The sequence below is a fragment of the Akebia trifoliata genome, chromosome 3 (genome assembly GCF_017979445.1).
Source record: "Akebia trifoliata isolate Shusen 1 chromosome 3, ASM1797944v1, whole genome shotgun sequence".
In the NCBI taxonomy this organism is placed as follows: domain Eukaryota; kingdom Viridiplantae; phylum Streptophyta; class Magnoliopsida; order Ranunculales; family Lardizabalaceae; genus Akebia; species Akebia trifoliata.
Window position 1 is genome coordinate 57,256,375 of NC_141377.1, and position 17,543 is coordinate 57,273,917.

General features: G+C 35.9%; 1 protein-coding gene across 1 annotated transcript; it reads right to left on the reverse strand.

Annotated features, from left to right (window-relative positions):
- Positions 1-771: 771 nt before the first annotated feature.
- TOZ (Transducin family protein / WD-40 repeat family protein) lies at positions 772-15,131 on the reverse strand. The gene is made up of 14 exons (XM_086437210.1): positions 14,711-15,131; positions 14,179-14,361; positions 13,305-13,454; positions 8,986-9,206; positions 8,570-8,855; positions 8,261-8,395; positions 7,827-7,945; positions 5,695-5,851; positions 5,345-5,591; positions 5,181-5,257; positions 4,589-4,708; positions 4,115-4,245; positions 3,869-4,043; positions 772-1,413 (listed from the first exon to the last, which is right to left on the reverse strand). Exons 1-14 carry the CDS (start codon positions 15,005-15,007, stop codon positions 1,060-1,062), a joined length of 2,652 nt encoding a protein of 883 aa, XP_086293336.1. The 5' UTR covers positions 15,008-15,131; the 3' UTR covers positions 772-1,059.
- Positions 15,132-17,543: the final 2,412 nt, after the last annotated feature.

Below are 17,543 nucleotides of genomic sequence, written 5' to 3' on the forward strand. Positions count from 1 at the left end.
ATCGCCTGAGACATCTCGTTTATCTTCCAAGATGATGTGACTATTGAGACACCCTAAATTTCTATTTCATTGCTAGATGACTCGGTCAAATCATTGCGGTCTTGGAAGAGATTTAAAACCATGGAAACAAATTCCCTACATGTTGAACATAAGTATGTTGTCAATTTGCTACTGAAGTATGTCGCTAATTTGAAAACACATGTATCCCAAATATTCACAAAAACATGGCAAGGTGGGCTAGCATTCCTGAAACAGGCTAGCTTTTTCTCAAGCTTTTCATAGCTCAGTTGGTTTGACACATTGCCAAACAACATTGAGATCGTTGGTTCTAGTCTAGCTTACCCATCACAAAAAAATCCTTCCGCACACCCTAGACTGAATTTTTTGATTGAGGTGAACAAGAAAGTCAAGAACAGAAAATCTGCTGCTTTAGAAGAGAACATGATGCAAAAAGCCTAGTATTGCATCGAATGTTTCCCTGGAATCTGTTCCACATAAATTTAGTTTCTGTGAAGCATGAGGTGCAATGCTGTCCTGCTACGTATCACCTTTGATTCTGGTGTCAAACTACTTTACGCCGATGTTTTTTTATTTTTTTGTTTCAACAGCAGTCCAGTTCCTAGAAATCAAAATGAGATGCCGTTGCTATGATCCCCCATTAATCATTTTAGCTATACTGATGACTTGGTGAATTTTTTTGCAAGTTTACCCTGAGGTGACATGCCAATGGAGTAATACAACACAATCAAACACTTAGATGACCACTTCATGTTGTCAGGCACGTTTTCATGTCCATTGATATATATAAATCTAGCTCTTTTGGGTTCCAATAATGCTGGGTCAGCCTGGTCTCTCTTAATATACATTGGCGCAACATCTTCGCTCTCAGCATTGATTTAATTGTAGCCGATCAAAACTAGCCTCTTAGAGGAGAGTAACTTGAGGAGGGGGGGGGGGGGGGGGGGGGCGGGCAGGCGGGGCGGGGATTACTCATTACAACACTTGGAGAATAACAAAGATTAAATAAATACCTGACTGGATTCAAGTATCAAAGAAGTGTTACAACTTCAAAGAAATTGTCGAAGCATCCACGAAGGCTACCTCCCTAACTTTCTTCTTTGAACCATCTCTGGATTTGCCTGATTTCCGTTTCTTTGAGAATACCTCTTTCATCCCTATAGGGCTCTGTATTTGATCCTTAGAAGCACTTTCCACTAATGGTTCTTCTTTACCACTCAACGGCAGCAAAGATTCATCTTTTGATGGTTTATAATCAGTTTCGGGTTCAATAACTGACATTCCAGTTAGAGTATAATCCAGTAAAAGTGTGCTTCTTATAAGCCGGTCTATCCTGGTGAAATGCCTCTGTGAATAAGGTATTAGCCCTTCGAGAAGTTCACTGATCCCTCCTATCTGAAACATAAACCAAAGAATGTCATTTAGGTATGAGTATTTTCTGAAATTAATGAAAGGTACTTGACTTTTTTTTCTCCTTGTTCAAAACTAAAACCCATTTAAAGATAATCAGAAAAAAGGTTTTGGATGGTCCATTATAATGGCATATAACAGCAGCCTAACTTTGTAATGGTATTGTAATAAAGTGATAAAGCTCATTGTTAATGTTACATAACATTACTAAGGGTGTGTTTGGAAACCTCTAGTTGAGTGTGAGAGTTGAACATTCAAGAGTTCAACTATTTCTTCAACTTTCGAAAGTTGATTGTGAGAGTATCACTTTGGTGTTTCATTGCTCAAACTTCATCCCTAAAAAACACGGGCAAGTTATAGTCCAGGACCCTTTGTCTTCATGCCCTGTATATCGAGATCTACAAAAGAAGAGAGTTGGTTGTGATTAAAAATGGTATCCTTGCTTCTAATCAGACCTATCTTCTTCTTTTTCCTCTTGTTCAGATGGGTATGTATCCCTTCAATGTAGTTCAATTAAGGATTGACTGCAATCAACGATCATCTTCGAACACAACCAAAAATTAGGGCATCAGCCACTAATTTCATCCCCAAAGACGAATCAACACAAATCTTATTCTCAACTGATGTGACAAAGAAAGAGGGGCGGGGAATGAGGAGAAGAGAGAAGAGAGGAGAGATCAGAGATGGGGTGAGAGGAGAAAAAGACCAAGAAGAGCACAGATGGGGCGGAAGAAAGAGAGAGAGAGAGACCTACCAGATCTCTTCTTCTGAGGGAGACGCACACGAGAGTTGTGAACTTTCATCATTTATGATGAAAGTTGAAAAGTTTTTTAAAACGGGATTTTGAGAGTTGGATGGTTCTCAACTCGCAAATGTTTACTTATCCAGAACGGTATTTTAGCCGACTCGTGCAAGTTGCGAACTCTCACACCCAACACACGGTTTTCAAACAGACCCTAAATGTGTTTCAAACCAAGAAAAGCAATTTAATCAAGAGTGTTAAGTGCACCTAGGTGAAACCTAAGTGACAATTTTTTATTTATTTCAAAGAATTACATAATAAGAATAATTGAAGAAAAAATGGACAATGTACATAGCCATAAAATGCTGAGGGAAGAGCAAAAGACACGTAGTCCCTCTCCAATAAAGGGAGAAGAGAGGTCGCAAATTATCTATTGGAGCTATTTACACCCAAGTGTAGATTGTATGAAGGGAAAAAAATAGTTGAAATAATCTATTGGGACCAATCATACATGCTGTTAATACAGATGAGTGAAAGAAATTGATTACTGTGACTGAATGAAACAAATTGGTTGAAAATGATCTATTAGAATTATTTTCTTGAATGTTGATACACACTACACATTAAGTTGCATGCAACACCTAGGCCAATCCTTTAATGCCTAGCGCTTCAGTGCTTAGGTATGCCTAGGCAACCGCTATGTGATTAAGATGAACCTAGGGGCTGGCCTAGGCATTATGGTCTTGGCTAGGAGAGGCATTGACTACACTGCAACAATGAAAAGTTGAATTAAAACTGAGTTGACATTTAATAAGTGGTTATAACAGCAGTTATTCTCAAAAAATGTCGTATAGAGGATAACATTTGAAAAAGAAAGGTGGGCGATTGACCGACCTCAGATACGAGCTAAAGCTGAATGAAAAAAAATCGAAACTATTAAGGAACAAACCATGAGCAAAAACCGACACCAAGAGTTTTCAGAACAAACATGATCCCACCTAAACAAGAAATCCTCAAAAAGGACACCTCTGAATTCCTTGAAAGTCTTACTCCAAAGGAAAAGATACCCCATAGCGCTGATTACCACTTCAAAGACCCGATTATTCATTTCTCTCCAAATGCCCCGACATACCCCAAAAGGAGATATCTTCTGTAAGATAATTTTCTTTGACAAGAATGCCATGGACATCCATGAGTGAAAAAATGACGAAACAAGGCCACTTCAGTAATTTAGGGAAAGCCAAATGTAAATGCAATGTGACTCACTTAGAAAATCTATGTGGAATTTTAACCATCCTTTCACATAAGACATTTTCCTTGGAGCCTCCCTTTCTTCTGGATTATTACTGTTTTCCCAAGTTCTTCAACTGTCAATCATTTTACTGTTTTCCCACATTCTGTAACTGCCAATTATTTGAATAGGTCTAAAATGGATATCCAAGGTGGGTCCAATTTAATGATGGGTCCCCTTCAATCCCTCCCCCCCCCCCCCCCCCCCCCCCCGTGGAAAAAAAAATTAAAATAATTTTTTTAATTATTATTATTATTATGGCACATGATCTAGCATAACAAAAACTTCAGATTTCACCTTATCAAAATAATCAAGCAATGCAATGCAAACATTTTTTTTACATGCTCTAATAGTAAGATTTATAAGCTAGAAAAAATCATATAAAGGATATGTTACAAGACGATTACCTCAATAATCTCTGTTGGAGGAAGGATGTTGAAAACCCGAAAGAGCACAAATTGTGCAACATGACAGAGCTTCGGCTTTGTATTCCATTCTCGAACGTACTCGAAAAGTAGACGAATTTCTTCCTTCCCAAGGACACGAAGGGCTTTCTCTACCTGATCTTCATTGTGATTCTTCCTGCAAAAAGATTTGGCTAAGTTAACTGTAATAAGATAGTGAATAAAAGCACAGGATGAGATTATACTGACCTGCAAAGTTCTGCAAATAAATCGAAAAGCTTATGGGGCCTGCGAAGTTCAAATGCAATTTGTATTGCTGTAGTATAATCAGCATCTGATACGGCATTTTCAAGTTCTTGACCTTTTAGAACCCCTTCCTCCTACAGTACATAAGTAAACCATCAATGAATTTATATGAGAATTCCAAACAGAACCATTTAAAGGCTTGTGAGAATACAAAATATGCAAAGAAGTTAAACTGCAGTCTGTAGACCTCGACATTCCAGGACACAACAAGTGGGACCATTTCAAAGAAAAAAGCCATTTAATGTTTACAAATAGAAATCAGAACAGAAGGAAAAAAAACGCAAATGTACAACATCAAACATTGAAATGCCCAAAATACAACCACAAAAGGACTGGTGCAAAATCAAGGGATTTGACATGACGAGATTAAATCTAGGTATTTATATAATCCACACTGGACAAGTGAGAATGACTCACTTCTTTACGGAAAGCTTCCTCCTTGTCAGCAGCAGTACAGTCATGCCACAGATTGACAACAGCATCACTACCACCCGTTGCAAGCATTTCCGTCTTCTTCCCAACAGCCAATGCCCAAACCTGAATATTGAAATTATTGAGAAAAACAACAAAAGGAACAATGACTTTAAGAAAAACTATCAGCTCATTCTTTTAATAAGCGAAATACTATCACCTAAATAAAGTAGGTCCCAGTGGAAATAAGCCTATGAAGGATTTTACATTAAGGCTGCTGACCAATGGATAACAAGTCATCTCGTATAATGTGGCAGTGTAATTTAAAATTTTGTCAACCTGTTCAATGAGCATATTTCGCATGCACTTGCAAAAACATCCTCATCTTGCAAGGATTTTTCTCACATAAGAATCACAATATGATCCCCGACCATGCTATCACAATGATACTGGTTACTTGACCTCCAAGCAACCATAGAAAAATGGTAAGCATTGTTGTCGTGTTGCATTGCATCAGTTTCTTAATGCAATTCTTTTGGAACAACTAACATATAGTCAAATGAGATAATGTTTAAATAATAACAAACTGGTTAAAAACCTTGTCCTCGTGTTGGTCATAAGTAGCAATGCATTCATTTGTTTTGACAGTCCATAGCTTTAGTAAACCATCAGCACCTGAAATGGAACATTTTATTTTGTCAAAAAGGTACTCAAATTAGATTTTAAAAAAAACACAGTTTCAGGTAAATGTGGGCTTCTTACCACAAGATACAAACTGGGTCCCACGAGTAAGGAATGACACTCGTAATACGCTTGATGTATGCCCTTCAAATGTTTTTAAGCAAGTACCATCAGATATAGCCCATATCTTTATTGTTTTATCACCGGATGCTGTAATCACACATTGATCAACTGGTGAAAACTCTACGGACCAAATCCCCCTTTTGTGCCCTCTAAGAACTACAACAGATACTAGATCCGGAAGTCTCCAAACACAAGCTGTACGATCCTAAACAACAGAAATCAAAGAACAAAAAAGGTAATAGCAATTTAAGCAAGATGACTTAGAGCAAATGCTAAAGAACAGAAATTCTTTAAAAAAAATTACTAACCTGAGAACCACTACAAACGAGATTATCATTCGGTGCAATAGCAAGAGAATTAATATCCTTATCATGGGCCGCCACAACTGCTTTGGATTTTAGACTAATGGATTGGTTAGCATCCTCTGAGAGACCATCCAAACTCCATACTTTAAGTGTACGATCACTAGAAAGAAACACAAAACAGGATTTAAGCTTCTGAAGAAGAGTGGAGGTTACAAATTGCTTAATTATGGTAGGAGAAATTATTGGAAGGATATTAGGAACTACAAAGAACGATATGAGGCAACAAAACATTCCATAAAAAAGTACTCTTAACATGAAATATCAAGATATCAACTAGTGAGGACAAAGGTCATTCCAGACTTGTCACTTGAATCCTTGAAAACACGCCTTACAATCTGACCATAAAAAGATAATCCCCTTTCCAATGATCCAATTAATGTCAGGTTACCATTGAAAACATCTTTCATTTTGTTTCCAAAGGGTCACCATGCATGCATTTACACATAACCATGCATTCACTTGAACACATGTATTGATGTAATTTTCTTCACTTTGGAACACGAGACAAAAATGACTAGACTGTTGAATGCCATTTGCAATCATCCACCCTGAACAATCCAGGAATGAAATTATTTCAACTTTTTAAAATAAGGCATAAGAGTATTAAGACATCAAAATCACACATGGTGGGTTTCCTGGTATTTAGTTGTAAACACTGGTTTGAGGGAAATGTTAGGGGTTTCAAAAGCAAAGCACTTACTGCAACCGATTTACCAAAAGAGAGGCTTTTAGAAGTCATCCATTATGGAAGACTTTGGCTTATGTGCAGTTCATATAATACAACAGACATGACCATTGGGATTCCTTGAAAAGAATTTGAAGTCCATTACAAAAATTACTGAAGGCTGAAGTCAGAAAAATTAGGGAAAAAAATCATATTTAATTGAACTTGGTGGTCCAGCATTGGTTACCTCCAGGACATAAAAAATGACAACAAAATATACGTACAAAGTACAAAACCATGAAACATTGAAAATCAATACCAGCTACATTTATCTAGAGGATATTTTCTATATATACTTATAAATAAAAAAGATGTACTGATGTACAACCAAACTTTCTCAATTCAATAGAAGCCAAAAGAAGTGAATATGGTACCCAAATACAAGAGATGTAAAAAAGCAGATCAGATAGCAATTAAATATGTAGTAATAGCACGGCACTTTGAGTTCGATATGAATAAACCCTTACTGTTTTTTCAAAACATGACTCATGAGAGACAAAAGGTACTTCCCAATTTGATCTCATCTATTGATGGTTCTGTTCAGAGTCACAAAATTTTTTGTTTTCATACTAGAATACATCGACTCATGTCCTATTATTCAATCAAACATTAGGTGCATTAATGTTTGTTCAATCTTGGCACTAGGCCCAGTAAATCAGGCCCTCAAGCAGAAGCAGGTAGGATGGCTCTAGAGCACTTCAACTTCTCGAAAGACTCTTGAATTTGGATTTGAAGCTGTGCTTTCATAATAAAGATTGAGACTCAATTTCATAATTCCAAAGATATCATATGGGAAATAATTGGGATGATCGAGTATTAACAAGGGCTGACCTCCTAAGAAAAGCTCCCCAGGCATCACAAACCCTGGACCAACTTATTCTATTTCTATATGCTCACTCCAATTTTTTCCTATAAGTTTTCTCAATCCAATTCTTCCACTATGATTGCCCATCCCTCTTCAATAATACTGTTAACATAGGATAATAAACAAAATAAGTTATGTGATTAAGCAATGATAGAGTTAATGCAATACAGGATCCAAGAGCTACATTAGTTACTAATCATCAGTTCACCGAACCATAAAAATGAATAGCTGAACACAGAAAGAAGAATGATGGATATCAGTCAAACACTACAATTGAACTACAAGATCTCAAACGAAAACCCCAAAGATTCAAACACATAAATGCAAGCAGAAACCATTCAAGAAAGATATAGCTCATTCTTCCATGTGATAGATGGCTTCAGCATAATTGTAAAAAAATCAAAACAAAAGAAGGGATTACAAGCAACAGCCATGAATAGGGGCTATCCAGATTCAGGAACAAATAGTTTGTCCCTCAGTGCTCACCTGCTACCACTAACAATGAAATTCTTCCGTTTCTTTGAAAACGCAACAGCTCCAACGGCTCCCATATGACCGGTACCAACTCCAATACAGCACCTACTTTCATGTTCCCATAATCTCACCTGTAATACATAGATGATGATAAACATGAGAAATCAATTAAAAAAGAGAACAAGTTTCACCTATATGGTCACCACTCCAGAAAACACAAAAGCTGTTTGGAAGATAAGTATAAGAATAAGAATAAGAAAATATGGCTTGATCGTGTTTTCTCCAATCACAATTACCAACAATAATCAACCAGTATAAGTGACCAGTTTGCTTTTTGAGTTGTACCATGTGGCATAAGTAATTGAAAACACTCAAAAAGCAATTGGAAATGATTAAGTACACCAATCTATAAATGCCTTGCGAGAGGAGGCGAAAGAGAGACTCACACTATTGTCCTTGCTTCCAGTTACAAGAAGTGTTCTTCCAGAACTTGAAATGCATGTGTCAAGGCATAGTACAGTTTCAGTATGCCTAGCCAACACATAGGAACATGACATGGACGCAAGGTCATACACACGCACCTGCACATGGAAATACTTAGGTCAGGAATGCTCAAACACATCCATCCTGCACATAGAAGGATCAGACCAACAATTTGAGGGTCCATCAAAACGATCTCCAAGGCCTCAAAATCTAACCAGTATCATATTAATTTCAGCAGTACCAACACAGGAATGAATTTTACAGAACAATACCTGTTCCAGATTTGTAGCCACTGCAAGAAACTTTTCCTCCTCACCCAAAAACTTCATATCCACAATCTCTTCATTGTAACCTACAAGCCTTCTGCTTAAATTTAACCCAAACGTTTCTTCCGGAGATTGTATTGGGGAATAGAACAGAAACTGCTGATCTGCAGTGACACAGACCAACCCTTGATCTAAGGGTAACAAAACAGCTGCTGTAAAGCCCCTTTTCGAGTCTTCCTTATCTGAGGTGACAGTTGCATCTGATGATTGCTGCTCAAATAGGCAGACTGCACTGTTAACAAAACAAGTAAAATAAGTTCAATCAATATATTTCTATCTAGATGGTCCATGGAACATCTTGGGATTGTTCAACAAAGAATCATTTTATGCAAAGATCTTAAAAGGGATCGTGATGAATCTACCCTTCGGAATTCCATATCCTTACAATCCCACGCTCGCCAACAGTCAGAAAGCAAATTGATGGCGACCCACTTTTCTTCTTCTTCCTACTGTACTGTTCATATGAGCCCAAGCAGGAAGCCAGATGAGTTCCAGGATGAATAACACAAACACTTTCAAGCACCTCATATGTTGGTACAGTCATCTTGAAGCTATAGTTTCGCAGGTCCCATAAGTTCACAACCTGAAACCATTCATATTCATACTTATAAGGAATCAGGAACACATTTTTACAATGATTAAATATGACAATAGAAGGATATTTTTTATAAGTAACGATAGAAGGATTGAGAATGTATTACATGCTAACCCCGTTTAAGAAATGAAAAGGAAAAAAAAAGTAGATACCTAATGTATATAAAAAAAATATATTATTTTACAGAAAAGTGATCATCAAAGTATACAGTGAAAATCAAAAGCATTCCCAGTAAACATGGAGCACCTTCAACGGGTTGGACCCACCATTGACAGTCCGAGATCTACAAGGTGAAAAATCTACCTCATAAGGTGATCCTTACCTTCCAATCTATTAATTTTCTTTTGGACTGCTCATCATTGTCAATGGCTTATCCAAAATACCTTTTTTTTTTATTGGAGTTGGTTACATGAATTCCATTTCACCATTCAACTCTATCTTCAGCCATATTCATTCACATCATCTTCAACCTTGCCAATTTGCCATTGTCCGTTTTAGAATCGTTAACTTGCACCAAATGTGCTCCTTCTCGCTGGTGTTACCTCCTATTGAAAAATTCTGAATTCCCTTGATCATACTCATATATTATTGTCTTTCTTTGCCTAATCCCTCATGCATCTCAACATCCACAGCCTCATTTTCAGAAACATGTTTCTGTCCAACCCTCAGCAAATAAAAGCGTGGCTGGTCTTATTGTTGTCTTACAAACAGTAAACATCGTCATATAACACTAAAGAAGGTACTCGTCTTATCCATGTAACACTAATTATACATAATGTTACCTGGGTACTACCAATTTCCAAGTTTTTGAATGCTGACATGCCAATTAGACACGACCTTTGTGAAACAATACGACACTAGTAAGCACTTGACATACATCTGGCAGAACCAATTTTCCCTATTTATTTGGAAAATTAATTAACATTAAGAGTGGATTATGTACCCTAGTAACTTGGGGAGCTATTCTGTTGGATCGATGGTAGTAAGATCAAATCACATTCTATTTGACCAAGGCTTGGCGCAATGTTCACTACTGCCGCTGTAGCGGAGCACCCGCCCGTAGGTTTTAGTAGACATCGGTACGATTGTAGGATGTTAGAACTCATAAGGCAATGATAGGGAGTCTAGTACTATTAACAACCATCTCGCTCGCTGGTCTTTTCGACCAGTTTTGCCGCCACTCCTTGAGGTTACCAGTTGTATCATACACTTATTACATTGTTTCCCACACTTCATACCTCTCTCTTTCTTCTCAAGTCTCCCTTCTTTGAGTAATCAATTTTAATTACTCTAGCATTGGCGTGATCCCTTCATCTTAAGCTTTCCTCGATGTAAAAGCAATGGTCAAGACTCAAAAGGTCTCTTGTTGTTTAATTATTCCAGAACTAAGATGAAGTGGAAATAAATAAAAAAAACGCTGGCTAAATGCTGAAAACTTAGTTACTTGTTGCTGGTTTTGGCATTAAAATCCGACTGATCACTTTCCCTGCTGGCATGATGAAATCAAAAGCCAAAAGACAAAGACTATGGTTGAATAGCAACTTTAACAGAAGTTGAGGCCCTATTCTTTTGAGCTTCAGGAGCCAGCTTTTATTGTTTTTTTTTTGCTTTTAAACCAGATAAATGATGTTCGTTTGGACTTTTTTGGCTCCCGCGGATTTCAATTGAAGCCCAAAAATAGCTCCTAAAAGAAGTCGCCCAAGAGGGACTTCTTCAAATGACTTTTGTGGGAAACTAAAAACATAAAACGGTTCAAGTGTAGTTACCAAAATACCCTTCATCTTTAATCAAATTTCTAACCAAACTTAACCTTAAAAATAAAAGAGAATTATCAAAATACCCTTCATCCTTACCAATGACCAAAGTACCCTTCATCTTTAATCAAATTTTCAACCAAACTTAATCTTTTTTTTATAAAAGGAATTACCAAAATACCCTTCATTTTTACCAAAATACCTTTTATCTTTAATCAAATTTCCAATCAAGCTTAACCTTAAAAAATAAAAGAGAATTACCAAAATACCCTTCGTCTTTACTACCAAGACCAAAAACAATTCATCATCACTACTTTATTACCAAAATACCCTTCATATTTATGTGGATGTTGGATTGTGTATTATGCAAGTATTTTCTTTATCATATGTTCATTTTTACGTATAAAATTTCGATACCCTAAGTCTTTTTTTCTCCTCCCTTTGATAACCAACTAATTCATGCAACCAATCAAGGATTAAATTGTAACATTCCAGCTGTACACAAGGTGTCATCCTCTAATGTAGAATTTGAAATAGATGATGTGTTTGCCACAAATACCCGTCCCCATGTTGGTCAAACCAAATATTGCCATGTGAAGCACTCTTAAGGCCCACCAATCCCATGAATGCTTCACCCACCCTTTGGGGAACTGTGTACCAAAAAGCAGCTTGATAGGCAATTTCTAGATGTTGGATAAGAGCATTTTACATCAAGGTCTTGAAACCCTAACATTTTTCAACGATGGTTCTAGTTCACAATGAGAAATGCACAAACCCAATGGTTATTAGTCATCAATCAAGTTAATTTTTCATGTGAATGGCTGCCTGATGGGGACATCAAAGTTTGAAGAGTAGATTTTTACTTTTTTGTATTGGGCCTTTATTTTTATGTTTTTTGGGCTTATTTTCATGTTTTATTAGCCCGTGGTCTTAGTATTATATTTAGGGGTAGTTTAGTAATTTTATGATGTTTTTTTTATTTAAGTTTATAAGGGTCAAAAATTTAGGAGAGATTTAATTACAAAAATTAGAGTTATTAATTTCTTTATTTGATATTTTAGTTTTGGTAGGATTCTTAGAGGTTTTTTTATTTATAGATTTTATTAGGGCTTATGAAGGAAGAATGAATGGAATGGACAAAAAAGTACATAGGTTTCTGTTTTCTTATTTTTGAATGTTGGTGCATTCAACATGGTCGATGCCATGCATTATTGAGGTGATTCCAAGGTAAATCTACTAAAAAAATTTCTTTTTTAATCCTCTTTTTACCTCTGTCTTCTCCTTTAATCCATTTTATATATATATATATTTTGGTTTATTTGTGAGGAACCAACCCATCAAGCCCTTCTTGAATTTTTGAATCTTAAATTCTTGAAAGCCCTTTTTCTTAACCCTTACTCATTTTCTCGTTCTCTTAACCCTTAATCTTTACCCTACAAACCTTAACAATTTACTTTACCCTATAAACATATATCCTTAATCATAATTGCAAAATGCTATAGTTAAACCCCACAACCAAACCCTTGGGATTTACCCTGAACCTTCGAGCCAAAACCAGATTCCCTAACCTCCCTAGATTTCCTCTTCTTCCCTCATTATCCTGCATAACTACCAAGGGATGAGCCAAAAATAAAATCATGGGGTTGGCAGCCGAGCGAATATGTCACATGGAAATGCTTGAAATGACCAGCAGTAGGACAGGTATTGGCGGCCAACAACTCAGGTTTCTCTTTGAGATATGTATGGAATGACAACAAACCTTAAAAAAAGGACCAGTCACTAGAGAATCACATAAAGAGGTAGAAAAACAAGAAAGGACAAAACTCAGGCTATAAGAGGCCAGCATATGGAAGCAACAATTATTCATTAATAGACAAGGTTAAAAATCTAGTCTCGAGGCAATGTTTCAAAAAGGAGTAAAAAAGAAAGTCCGGACTGAAAGATTTCAAAAAAAAATAAAAAGCATGCAATGTTTCTAAGTGAATGTGTCGTTCTAGTCTCGGCTGAAAACAAAATGTCTTGGCGAAAACATTCAGAGAGAGTATGAAACTTTAAACCAGGGTGTGAGAAAGGTTTCACGATGTATACCAGAGAAAAATAAAGCTCGGTAATTTCATTTTCAATAGAAGGTACTTGAAAAGGTAAAACAAAGCATATTCTCAGAAAATGCATGGAATAAAGTTCCATATAATCCCTTTTTCATGAAGGGAAATCTTTCTAGCAAGTAACATCATATTTTTTTTTATAAGTAACATCACATTCAGTGAATGTTTGCCAAAGTAAACAAAATGAAATGTGTTCTAAGATATCTAAGCAATATCAGAAAACATACCTTATCTCTTCCAGCACTGAGCAGGGTCCAGCCATTTTCAGATACTGCCAATGAAGTCACGGTTGAGAAATGCTTTTCTAGGACTGCAACAGACTTTTTACTTACAAGATCCCACACACGGACAGTTGCATCATCACTGCCAGAGAACAGCTACAACACCAAAATCAAATAGTCAACCAGGGGGGAAATTCGCACCTTAAAACATAATCAAAAGAAGAAAAAAAGTGGCTCTCTATGAAAATTATGCCTCTTATGGCTAAAAATGCACTAGCCAGTAACAAACTTCCTAGGTTCCCGCTCCAAGTTGGGCTGTCAAAAATGGATTTTTCTCAACACCCAAAAACTTCCTTTCAACTTGTATATCTTGGTTGATTGATCAACAAAACCGTATTGGAAACTTCCGGGATGCGCAAATGTTAACCCATCCATTTAGAAAGCATAAGCATTTCTCTTTAGGTCAAATACAGTTCTCAGTCGTCAAGCCAACTTTGTACCCAAAAAGTTTTTAATAGTGAACTTGTTCATTGCAATAATTGTACACCATAAATCCTCAAACTATTTTTTTAACTGTTGACTTATGAGATTTTATTGTGTTGTGGCACATTCAATTTTATCATTTCCTTTAAATATGCCCTTTTTTATTTATTCAAAATCTCCAAATTGAAGACTGATTGAGCCTGGAATACTCAGTGGGTTGACTCAAACCAAGCCAGCTTTGATAAATCTTAAAATTAACCACAAATTAACAAGAAGCAAACTTTTACTAGATCAACCAACAACAACTAACTCCAATTAACAAATACAACGCAACACAGTCAGCAAAAACACAATGGAAGAGATCTTTGCTTTAATTGAAATTTGAACTAGAAATTACCAATAAGTGATTTGGGTCAGGATGAAACATGATACTTGTCACAACCCCTTTGTGACCTTTGAAGTAATGCGTACAGAACCCTCCATCCACATCCCATACAAGAACTTTCCTATCAGCTCCCGCTGTCGCAAGCAATCCTCCTGACGCATCACAAGCCATGCCCATCACTGGACCCTCGTGTCCCTAATCAAAAAATCGCCCCCAAAAAAATTCATAATTTTACAATCCAATCCTAATTCCCAAAAGTCATGCCAGCTATGATACATCTTAACATTAACCAGAAATTAACAGGAAGCAAACTTTTACTAGATCAACCAACAACAACTAACTACAATTAACAATTACAATGCAACATAATCAGCAAGAACATGGCGAAAAAGCTCTTCGCTTTACTTGAAATTTGAACTAGAAGTTACCAATAATTGGTTTTATAATTAAAGTTCTTTGCTTTAATTGTAAAATCGTAATTTCACCATCAATTCCACAATTAAAACAAACTAGAGAGATCTTTATTAGGGTTTGTTTTGTGTACCTTCCAAGAACGCAAGCATTTCAAAGACGAAAGATCCCAAACCCTGATTTGTCGGCTATGGCTAGCGGAAAAGAGGATTTTATTGTCAGGACTGAGAATCAGAGCAGTAACGATCTCTGAATCACCTTCTATGGTGGATTTAATCGAAGCATTCGATGAGTCGATGATCTTTATCTTGTCGTCGCAAGCACAGACTATAAAAGATCCGTCTGAAGAGACAGTGAAAGGTCCTCCTGTGTAGAATTGTTGCAGAAAAGGGACGCATCGGTAGTTCTTCTTCAAGTTCACCGACGCCATTGTAGACTGTAATGGTGGAAAGCTCGCATGGGGTGGTTTTGATCCTTCGTGGATCGAAGTTTTAAACGGAACCTTTGTGTTTTAGAAGAACATAGTTTTTGGGGTTTAGGGTTTAAGGGGTAGGGGGTCCAATTGCTAGACAGTAATAGTGGTCTACTTTAAAAATGAGAACACAGATTTGCTGTTTTGAAATTTAAGTGCTAAGCTAATGAGCCAATGACATTATGACACGTGCATAATAATAATAATAATAAGAATAATATAAAAAAGCAAGAGTGATTGGTTAGGGAAGAAAAATTTTAGGGGAGAACTTGGGAGTGATTGAAGTGGATTACTTGTGTTCAACATTAACCTCTTAAATCAAAGAATGTTGAAGAGAGCAATCTTTACTCTGATTAGGGGTGCAACTTGGTCCGGCACAAATCGAGAATTGAACCAAACAGATTGCTTTGAGGTGATTTGCTTCGATATGAAACAAGTTGCAATTCCGGATTACAATAATGGAGAAGTGGTCACTTTGGTTTGGTTCTTGGATCAAGTTTGTATAGAACAGAATCCATATGCAATAAATATATATATATATATGGGTCGCGTTTCTCTGTTAAAGTCTGAAACCAAGATCCATACAAAACGTTACAACCATTAGATATAAGAAGATCTAATAAGATTTGACGGTAGAGATCTCATTAATACCACATGCAAAATAAATTCACTTATTTGCAAATACCTCCCCAATATACCACAAGTGCATATCTTGTCCCAAAAAAAAAAAAAAAAACAAATTAGATTCAGATTTTGTTATCCTTTTCACCACTCACCGAAGACGACGACGAATCTCCATCTCTGCGATGATTTAAGATGACAAAAAACCCAAATCAGACTTTGTGATTTTTTATATTAAATGATGAGAAAGACCCACCTAAGATGATTTGGGATTTTTATTAAGAACCCAAAATAGAATGAATTAAAGAAACTTCCATGAATTTATAGAAGATGGTGTGGCAAAATCCACCATAATCACTTTTGAAGCTTTAAAATTGGGATTTTTATGTTTTTTTATTAGAACAGAGTAGGAAAAACTTCATACCGAACTCATTAACCTGATCAATAACGTTAATGGGTCAAGTTCGAGTCTAGGTTTGAAGATGTGGGTTTTGAGATGGAGAGAGGAAGATGGGTTTGTATGAAATGTTATGTTTATTATACGTTTGTTTTTTCATTAAAAAATATTACTTAGAATATATAGAATATTGACCATCCGTAGAACTGAACCAAACTGACTTTAGTTTGGTTTGGGTGGGTTTGGTTCCAATGGAATTTAGTTCGGTTATGGTTCTTATTTAGTGGAATCGGCCTATGCCGGTTTGATTCCAATTTTACCTCAAATTAAATCGAACCAAACCAAGTTGCATCCCTAAGTCTAATATAATCAAACTGGTCTGGGACGAAAGAATTAAAACTGGTATTTAAAAAAATTGGATTAGACCCGTTTGCTTCTACGGGTAAAGTAAAAAAAATAATAATAATAATAAACCCACTTTTGATTAAACCAATTGACCTGTACGATTCAACCTATTCAACCTATTCAACCAATGACCCGATTGGGTTTGTAAAAAGACTGATCCAACTTCAGGGTGATTTTTCACATACCCTTCTACAATTTGGTGATATTTAAGATACCTCATGAGTTTTAAAACCGAAGACATGCCCCCTTGACCCTCAATATTCTCTTACAAACTAATGGAAAATTATCAAACTTAGTAAGATTTTAATTGTTGAGCCTACATGCTTAGTAAATAACTAAGTAAGACAACTCCTAAAATTCATGTCTAGGCAAGATTTAAAATAAATAACTAAAATTATTATTTTCAGACTTGATCCATGTTTTGAAAATACACATTTGCTAAAATTTTAATTTTAAATTTAAATTCACAAGATTTTTTTTTTAAAGTTCTTTTTATTTATTATTATTATTATTATTATTGTAAAAGTTCTTAAGACCTTCTAATCTACATCATGTGACACTTGATCATGTTTTTGAAGTAAAAGATACTTGATTTTAGGAAAAAACCTAAAATAGTTATTGAATATTTCATATTTTGGTCAAACCAGTTAGACCCAACAGTCAAACCACTTTGGACCGACCTATTTAATCATATGGTTCAATGATCGGTTTGATTTTTAAATCATTGATTTAAACCTCCGAATAGTGGGACCAAAACTCCATGCCTTACAACTTGGCCACACCCTTTATTCTACATTAATATTAATATCGGTATTGATTTTTCATCAATTCCTATCCAAATATCTACGAAATATGTTAGATTGTCGCTAGGATTTGATACGTAAAGTTGTAGAAATAAATTGAATTTATTGATCATTACATATAATTCGACTAAAAGTGCTTGATTTTACTTTTGTTTTTCATGCGCGTGTGTAATGCCATTGGTTCATCTGCTTAGCATATAAATTTCAAAACAACAAATTTATGTTTAGCATTATGATAAGGTAAATAATCACATCAAGATGAGTCCAA